We start from the raw sequence: 10252 nt of genomic DNA on the forward strand, positions 1-10252 counted from the left end.
TTTGAAAGTCAGGTGCTGAAATTAACAAAGCCCCTATAGTCATATGACCAAAATTGAAATTTGCTCACTTTCTTAATTATTGAAGTATAAAGAGTCAATATCAAAGGCTCAAACACATGAACTCCAATTTGGGCTCGAATATATTTTGTTATTTGAATTCTATCAAATAATATTAACATTTGTCTCTACCATATTCGATAATTCTTTTCAACCGTACAATAAGTATTTGTTTTATTATTTGGTATAAAAAATTGAGAGAATAATAAAATATCAGCAAGCACTGTGCGGCCTCTACTATCACCGATCCGTGTCCCGACAGACACCCCCTGATCGCGACAGGATAACGAATCAAGCAATTTGAGAGAGAGAGAGAGAGAGAGGGAGAGAGAGATCTTTTCGTTGACAGAGATATCTACTCTGTATCCCATACAGTGTGTATTAATGATTATATTATCTTGATTTATTGAATTTCCCAATTTACTGTGAGATCGATGAAATGTGAGTGCAACGTAATCCGGATCTTTCTTTTTCTGATTCAATAAGATCCGCCTGGTATCCAATTGAACTGCCCCGGGTTTTGGCTTGGAAAGATGGAGAATTGTTAGAAAAAGGTGGTGAAGGTTGAATTTCATGAAATAGTGTGGAGAATTTGATGAAAAATTGGGGTGGAAATTGGCTTTTGGGATGGAATTGGGGAGAGTAGTAGTGAAGTGATCAGAGCAAAAGCAAATTTTTGGGAAATTGCAGTCCAAAAGGTATATTTTCAGCTTTAATTTTACGTGATTTCCGTTTTTGATATGGCATCCTGCTGAAATTTGTAGCTTTGATTCACGCATTAGGATTATTTGTTGTAAACTTAATTATTCGTAAAGGTTGAGCTTTATACATGATATATCATTCAATCTCTATAAAGTTTGTAACCTTTTTAGGCATCCTTTGCCCTGTGCAGAGAATGCTGCTTTTTGGGGGTATAATTAATAATTCAATCCCTATTATTAATGTTGAGGTTATTTGAGTTGAATGTTTCAAATATATTTTTACCCTGTTGCCTTTATAGCTCATGTTTTTCTGTAGATTTCCCCATGATATTTGAGGTTTGTGAGTATATGTGTGGCTTGGTTTTAAAGTAATTTACGGTTGGGGGGTCTGAAATGTACTGAAGGAGATGAACAAGACAGGATGGTGGACACCCTCCCTCAATCAGGGATATATCATCATCACACCGTACTAAAATGGTGGAGTGATGTTGTTGAACTAGTCATTTTGCCCCCACAATGTTTCTGTGAGTTTACAGACTGTGTAGAAGTAACATGCATTCTCTGTTTGTAAGGTAAGGTAATGATTAACGAGTATATGGATTAAATTGTTTGCTTGGGTTGAAATAATATCAGGAATGGCAACACCTGTTGAGCCTCCAAACGGCATTAGAGCCCCAGGGAAGCATTATTTTTCTATGTGGCAAACCTTGTTCGAGATTGATACAAAATATGTTCCAATCAAGCCTATAGGTCGAGGGGCCTATGGCATTGTCTGCTCCTCTATCAACAGGGAAACCAATGAAAAGGTTGCCATCAAGAGGATACATAATGCTTTTGAGAATCGTGTTGATGCACTGAGAACATTGCGTGAACTAAAACTTCTTCGCCATCTTAAACATGAAAATGTTATTGCTTTGAAAGATGTCATGATGCCTATCCAGAGGAGTAGTTTCAAAGATGTTTATCTCGTTTATGAACTTATGGACACAGATTTGCATCAGATTATCAAGTCGTCTCAGGGGCTTTCAAATGACCATTGCCAATACTTCTTGTTCCAGGTACTTCTGTTGTCGATATTTCATCTTATTCTTTGTGTTCCCTGCTTCACCCAACCCCTTCCACCCTCCAATGGGGGAATGGTGTGACTTGTGTAAAAGTTGAAGAACCTCTACTATCATTCTTAGCATATCATATGAAATGATAAAGAATAAGGAACTGGTTTGTACCAATGGGAGTTTGGTAAAGGAATAGGTCTTACTCATGCCTGATGCTAACCTCTCTACAGCCCAACCTCTACTCCATCCGCAAGTTTAAAACTCCTGAGCTGTCATTCAATGGTACGTTAAGCCCTCTGACAGCGTTATAATGCTGCCTCTTTCATTGTCCTTCATGAAACTTGTATCTTCTCCAAATCAAAACCGATTCTTCCACCCGCACCAACTATTTGTCCTCTTCACATGTCACTGCATTCCTAACTCTCCAACTTCACAACCTTTAACATCTTCTTCCTTTGCCAGAATCCACTACAGTAATCTAGGTTGTCATAGAAATTCTGTGTTCTGAATTTGTATCAGGTACAAAATTAAGTACATTTTTTAAAACTTTTAAGTACAGATTTTTATTTACAGCTTGTCAGCTTATGCTCCTTATCATTTGTTAGGAAAGTAAAAAGTAAAAAGTAAAAAATGCCACGGAGTAGTTAAAATAGCGAAGGAAAGGTACGCCCATTATTTTGTTGGATTTGTTCCTATATTGGAAAACATATCATCAATTCATGGTGTAGATAATCTTATCTTTAAAATTGTCTTGCTGGCTTGAGTTATTATTTGACACTTTTATTTATTACTTGGAAGATTTGAAATTCTAACAATGGCAATACGGTTTTTGTCTCTAGCTCATGTTTCAAATAAATCAGCACGTTCCTAAATCCCATACCTTATTAATTGCACTGGTGTCATTTCAGGAAGGTTGGTCTATGTTTGTGGGGTTATGTCCGTGTAAGCATTTAGTTATTTCCCTTGTTTAACTTTTTATGTTGGCCTCTAATTCTTTGGATCAATAATACAAGGGTGGTTGATTTTTACTTTCTGTATTCGGTGTCATGACATGTAACCACTTCTCATTGACATATATAGTACAGATTATGGATTTATATATTTTGCTTTTCTAGACAATCTCTTCCTGTTTTGGTTTGCTTTTCATGTTCTTTGCTGTTTCTTTTAACTACGTGGAATTTAAAATGCAGTTGCTTCGGGGTCTGAAATATCTACACTCCGCAAATATTCTTCATCGTGACTTGAAGCCCGGGAACCTACTCATTAATGCAAACTGTGATCTTAAAATATGTGATTTTGGACTTGCACGTACAAGCAGCAGTAAGAGCCAGTTTATGACTGAATATGTTGTTACACGTTGGTACCGTGCACCAGAACTGCTCCTCTGCTGTGATCATTATGGAACTTCTATCGATGTCTGGTCTGTTGGCTGCATATTTGCCGAATTGCTGGGAAGGAAACCAATCTTCCCCGGTACAGAATGCCTTAACCAACTTAAATTGATTATCAACATCCTTGGTAGCCAAAGGGAAGAGGATATCAAGTTCATTGATAACCCTAAGGCAAGAAATTACATCAAAGCCCTCCCATACTCTCATGGAAGACCGTTATCCCATCTTTATCCCCAAGCCCATCCTCTGGCAATTGATCTGCTGCAGAAGATGCTCGTTTTTGACCCTTCAAAGAGGATCAGTGTTACTGAAGCACTTCACCACCCTTACATGTCTCCACTATATGATCCTAATCACGACCCACCAGCTCAGGTCCCAATAAACCTTGACATTGATGAGGATATGGGGGAAGGTATGATCAGAGAAATGATGTGGGCCGAGATCATCCAGTACCACCCCGAAGCAGCTGCAACAGCCAGTATGGAGCTAGTTATGTGATCCCGGACCACCCCCTTTTCAGCAAGGTGGTCCTGCAAAGGTTGGTTGCCCTAGATAGCACCCTACCACCCCTCTAATTTATTGTTGTTCTGTGTTTTTTTCTCCCCGCCCCCCACACTAATAAACCATAAAAACCAGTGCATTATCAACTTGAACTGTGATGCAGACAGATCAGAACAGCTTCTTGTGCCAAGCTTCGTTTGGCGCGGGGCTCGTGTATAATTGTGGTTTTGTAGTTCAAGAACCTGATTTGATCATGTACATTAAGTCATTAACTACCTGTCATGTTGACTTAACAACTAGTAATCTAATGTTGTTTTCTGCACATTAAACATGGGTGGCTTGTTTGTTGGTGTATTCATGTATGGTTTTTGTAGATGTAATGGATTTGTCCATGATTTATATTCTGGAGTCTCACAGTACTTGTTTCCCTGCAAAAGCAGGTCTCTCTTTCTCTTTAGCTAGAGCTGTCAAAATGGGCTTAGTCTACCGGGTGAGTTCATCCCATCGGGTGGGACGAACTCTAAGGACCTGCCATGTTGACGGGCTTTTCAGCTCGTCCTGTCAAATGGCAGGCTTTGGTGGGCCCGTCCTGCTTTAATGGCTCTAGCTCTGGGCCTCTGGTTCATCATGTCTGGCAGTCTGGGAGACTGTTTCTGATGAAAGGGCCCAAACAATAATTTCTTTATGAGCCCATAAATGAAGGGAAGGCCATCAACCACATAACACGGTGTCAATAGTTATGCTGTGGAACCGTGTTCACTATGCGCATGGTGAACACGGGATAGATTCATAATTTCTAAGCTGTAGATTCATAATTATTATGGATCTACAGTATAAAAATTATGGATCTTCATAATTTTTATACTGTAGATTCATAATTTCTATACCGTACTGTAGATCCATAATTTCTATAGCATAAAGATTATGGATCTATCCCTGTGTTTACCATGCGCATGGTGAACATGTTTCCACAGTATAAATTGTGATACGGTGTAACACCTAATATCATCATTGTGTAAATTGAGAGCCTTGACCCTATGTGAGCAAACTTTTCTAATTAAGATGAATTTATGTATAATATGTATGTATCAAAAATTTTATAATCAAGCAATATAAACTTGTAGGCAATAAGAGATCACAAATTTGACCCTACTTATCTCATACCAAAATAAATTTATGTGTTAGCCATGCTGCTGGATTAAATATATTCTGGCGGCACATGGGGCCTAACTCAAACTGCATGCATATATAGAATTAGAATTAGAATTAGGTTGAAATGAGAATGATTAGTTTTGTGAAAAATGTTGACTAATTTCATCTATCTATTTAGAATAATAAATGTTGAAAAAAGAAAAAAAGAAACAAAATAAAGTGCAATGACATTCTCGTAATTACAATAATGCATTTGAAAACATTTGATAATATATATGCTGATAATTAATAGTGCACACACGTGAGTGTACCATTATAAATCCTGAGCATACTGTTACTATTTGACGATGCACTATCATATATTTTCAAATAAACTGTCATAATTATAGAAATATTATATGTTAGTTTATCCTTATTTTCAACTATTAATCATTTAGATCAATGGAAGAGATTAGTTTGTGTGTTCTCACAGAACCATTAATTCTCAGCCGACCCTAGCTCCATATATATATATATATATATATATATATATATATATATATGTTCAAATGCGGTTGGTGCGGTTAAATCTGAGCCAGATCTTGCTTAAATCAACATCCAAGATGATCAAAAACAATTTGATAATTTTTGCATCTAGGTTAAATTTAAGGTGCGTGATTTTTGTGCTTAAGGTGCGTAGGTTTTGTGCTTAATGTGAGTAGTTGTCGAAACTTAAAGTGCATGATTTGTATGCTTAAGGTGCATTAGTTGTGTGAAACTCAAAGTGAGCCATTTTAAAATCTCATGTGTGTGGTATGTGTTCTTAAGGTGCTTTGTTTGTGTGCCATTTTAATGCTTAAGGTGCGTGGTTTGTGTACTTAAGGTGCGTCATTTTAATACTCACTGTTAATCGCACAACCCCACGGGAAGTCTATACCCGCACCGGCCTGAATCCTTCCCCCCTCTATATATATATATATATATATATATATATATATATATATAATGAGAATCAAACCATTAGTCAAATACAATGTCATCACGATACTGAATTCTTATGATAAGATAAAAATTAACCTCTGATCCCATACATGCATTGAATGAGGCTACTAAGACAACATTATCTGTCATTATCACTGTGTTTTTTACTTATATTAATACTATTATTCCATTATCATGCGGCATGTCCAAACAACGTCTTAATCACAAAAAAAAATAAAAAATAAAAAATAAAAAATCACAAATACAAACGGTGTCTTTTTTTTCTTTTTTTTTTTTCTTTATTATTTTTTTTGAGTCTACATACTGGAAGCTTCCATGTGTGTGCTTCACGATCTACGGTCAGTTTTAATTTGCAAGTTCAATTTCATCTAATTTTTTTTTTTTTAAACAGGTTTTATTTGATTCTCTGAGTTCTGACATGCACAGACTTTTGTTTCTTTATGTTTTTTTCTAGGTTATCACATGTTTAATGATGTTGGCTTAATTAATGTAAGATAATTAGTGGCAACTGATACTAATGGAAGACAACTAATTAAATCTGGATTAAAGAATTGTGCGTTAGTTGGTTGATGTTTTTGGACTTCCACCGTTTTTGACAGAGAGAAGACTAACGGAGAATATAATAATGCATGGGGGCATCAATGAATTCTGTGAACTTTGGGTTAGTCAATTTGGGTTTATCGTTTACTAATCTTACCAAAAAGAATATAAATATTATATTTCAATGTCTAATTGTTGTAACTATTATGGTTGTCTATTAACTTTCTTAATTTGAGCTGGTCAGCAATGTACAACGAATCTGAACTGATCTGGTTTACCTCATTGCGATTCTTTATCGACTGGAGTCACAAGAAAGACTTTTTTGGTAAACCGAAAGAAGCAGCCGCCAGGGGCAATATAAAATGGTAGGTACGACTGGTTACAAAAACCACATGCATTGACAGGGAAAAGGATGGCAAGTTGTTTGCCTTTGGAATGAAGCTAAGTTAGGAGATTGGTTAAAAGATCTTTAATTTGTTGGAGATGAGATGAGATGATAAAATTTTTTTTTGCAAGTACAAATACAGATACGCATACACATGCAAATCCCATATTTTTTTGGACAAAAATATAATAAAGCTGTATATATGTCTTGGCAATCCACTATAATACCTTAGCATAATTTCTTTGCTTTTATGCTATCCTAGCTTGCTGCTACGTACTATACACACTTTTACACTGTTTTCATCTCTGAACAATCACGTTCCAAAATCTATCCCCATTCCCACTTTTCCTTTACCTTAAGCTTCAATCAATTACAATATCGGGACGACTACACTTTTTTCATATACTGCATTAGCATTTACATCTTATAAGACTACATTAATTTACCTTTTACAAAATTGTGATCATTCAGTATGTAAATTGTGTATTTTAGACTCGTATTCACTTTACAGGGTAGAAACTGGTCTAAGTCGTACTAAGTATATGTCTAGCTAGCAACTATTGTTGTGGAGTCTAATATATGTATTAAAGAAGCCCCATTTGCATGAACCTGAGACCCGGCCTATAGATAAATAGTCGGGACTTATACTGCACAGGCTAGGTAGTATTCGCTGCTTCTTGCGAGATGAGACTAATTCAGTTGAATTTCAGTAATTTATACAGAATATATATTATATGTGAAACTATGTACTAAACCAGTTACTATATATTGTATGAGAGGTTATTAAGTTATACTATAGATGTAGAATGTAGATGAAACTTAGCTTGTTAGTTGAACCGAATCTTTGTAAATTATAGAGTATGCCAATTAAGTCAATTTCCATGGTTGTATAGTAGAAGTGTAGAGTTAAGTTTGAGAGAAAACCCATTTGCAGACACAATGGGGGGCCCATTTGTGGAACTTTTTATTTTTGCAACATCATATATTCACTTAGCTTGTATTGTCTTTTGATGAGTTACAACTTGGTACTCAAGTGGACCCACAAACAGACCATTTACACTTTTTCTAGTACTCGTTTTCCCCACTCCGATAGTCGGATCTCATTTCTCTCTCCCTTTTCTCCCCCGTCGGTTTGGTGTGTGTATATATATATATATATATATATATATATATATATAGACTTCTCATGCGGTTGATGCACCTTAAGTACACACGCACCTTAAGCACACAACCAAAACATCTTAAGAACATAACCAGTCACCTTAAGTACATAAATCACGCACTTTAAGCACATAACAAAGCACCTCAAGAACAAAAATCATGCACCTAAGGTTTTAAAATGACTCACCTTAAGTTTCACATAACTGACGCCACCTAAGTTTTTAAAATGGCTCACCTTAAGTTTCACACAACTGACACACCTTAAGCATACAAGTCACGCACCTTAATCAACAACTACTCACATCAAGCACAAAACTCACGCACCTTAAGTTTCAACAACTACTCACATTGAGCACACAACCTACGTACCTTAAGTACAAAACTCACTCATCTTAAGCACAAAACACACGCACCTTAAATTTGACCTAACCCATGACCTTTGGTCTGATTCTGATACCAAATTGAAGAATGTGTTCCATCTCAACTAAAAGCCTAAGCTAATAGTTGGATTGCACATTAATAGTTATATGCTTAACAAACTGCATATTAAACTCGTGATTTTTAAATACGAGAATCATATTCAACCATCTCTTTTAGATCTTGTGATTAGTTTTTTAAAATATGTTTAGTTGTCTAGTGAAATCAATTTAAGAAGGTATAATGAAATTATAGATGAGAAGTTGTTCGATCAAACACCTAAAATTGGCCCGCACTATAACTCAAATCACCAAAACCTATGCAACTTGTGAGAGGTAGGTAAAAGGAGTCTAAAAGTGTGATTGGGGAAATAGCTAGATTGAAGTGTTGTAATGGTGTTATTCTCGTTAAGGTCCTGTTTGGTAACAAAGTTACGTTAGTTTATTAGTTAATTTTAGTCTATTTTATCACAATTAATTGTTTGATTTGCTTAAACAATTAATATGAGTGTTTGATTAAGTATAGATTTTTGTAACTGTACAACTTATTGTTCCAAAATCTTAAAATTAAAAAAAAAAACTGTTCAAAATAATTTTTTCGACAACTTTTTGAGAAAGTCATTTTGCATGTAATGAACTATCAATCAACAGCTAATTTACCAAACATTTTTCTACAATAAACTAATGATATTAACTAATCAAACTCATTAACACAATCAGCTAATAGTTATTTACCAAACACCCCTAAAATACTGAACTGATGGAATGGTAGTTTGGACGTGATTATCAAGCATTTGTCATGATAAGCGACTCTTATTATTTTCATAACCTATGTGCCTCTCCTTCGACCGCAAAGAAAAGTTGACTTAATTGAAGCCACTTACATTACACCTTTAAAAAAAAAATTATTGCCTATTACGGAGTATAATTTATTAGATATTAAAAAAAGGAAAAAAAAAATCTTTTTGTAACTTCAATTAGAACGGGGACGATTAATTGCATAAAGTTTTATTAAATTATAAAGTGCATATATGCTAACTTATATTGACTAGGACATATCACAACAAAGCAACTATATATACGTGTTATAGATATAACTTTTCATGTAATTTTTAAATACATATAAATTTTATTTAATAACATAATTAATTAATATAAAAATTACGTTATTTATTTTTATTTGGATCGGACATATAAAAAAAAAGATAGAATATTTAATTAATTTTATGTTTTTTTTAATCATTTGATATTAAAACAATTTTTTTTAATTATATAGTGATGCTTAAATAAAAAGTAGATGAAAATATTATCATATATATTATTTTTAGGACAAATTATCTTTTTTACTAGTGCCCATTAGTCCATTACCTAACTTTCAAGTCTCATCAGTTGCTTTTATATACATACATAAATATATATATACACGCACATATAAAATTTTTATATATAATAAAAGCTAGAAAACTATTTGCACAAGAATAAATCTTGTATGAGAGTGTCTCACATAAAATGTGTAATATTTCGTTCTTTTCAATAAAAAATATTTTTTTTTATAAATCAATAAATATATTACGTATATTTCAGTTAAAAATATTACATGTTTCACCTAAAACAATGTTATATAATACCCCTGCTTTGCATAAAGTTTCCCTATCCTAACTTTTAAGTCTCACATAGTCACATGCTTATTTCATTTTATTTTTATAGATATTTTATAGGGCAACACCCTTACACCCCCACAACTTTTTCATTTTTTCTTTTGTCATTAATATTTCCACTTTTTTTTTTTTTTTTTTTTTTTCATTTGGTGAAAACCACATAGGAAACTTTGAATATGACATGAAGAACATCAACATTATATTCTACCAACTTTGAAAGTGAAAAATATAAATTGTACCGTCTTTCATTCCTA

General features: G+C 34.2%; 1 protein-coding gene across 1 annotated transcript; it reads left to right on the plus strand.

Moving 5' to 3' along the window:
- The first annotated feature begins 310 nt into the window (after window positions 1-310).
- LOC109149787 (mitogen-activated protein kinase homolog NTF3-like) lies at window positions 311-4034 on the plus strand. Its single transcript, XM_019297781.1, has 3 exons — window positions 311-755; window positions 1392-1816; window positions 3004-4034. The coding sequence occupies exons 2-3, from the start codon at window positions 1394-1396 to the stop codon at window positions 3700-3702; spliced, it is 1122 nt and encodes a 373-aa protein (XP_019153326.1). The 5' UTR covers window positions 311-755; window positions 1392-1393; the 3' UTR covers window positions 3703-4034.
- The last annotated feature ends 6218 nt before the right edge of the window (window positions 4035-10252 follow it).

Source organism: Ipomoea nil, unplaced genomic scaffold (genome assembly GCF_001879475.1).
Source record: "Ipomoea nil cultivar Tokyo-kokei standard unplaced genomic scaffold, Asagao_1.1 scaffold2159, whole genome shotgun sequence".
Lineage (NCBI taxonomy): Eukaryota > Viridiplantae > Streptophyta > Magnoliopsida > Solanales > Convolvulaceae > Ipomoea > Ipomoea nil.

What these genes read in the sequence shown, in the direction of transcription:
- LOC109149787 (XM_019297781.1), top strand. Translation starts at nt 1,394, where the DNA reads ATGGCAACACCTGTTGAGCCTCCAAACGGCATTAGAGCCCCAGGGAAG. An exon ending in GCCAATACTTCTTGTTCCAG is followed by an intron (nt 1,817 to 3,003) that starts GTACTTCTGTTG and finishes TTTAAAATGCAG; the next exon opens with TTGCTTCGGGGTCTGAAATA.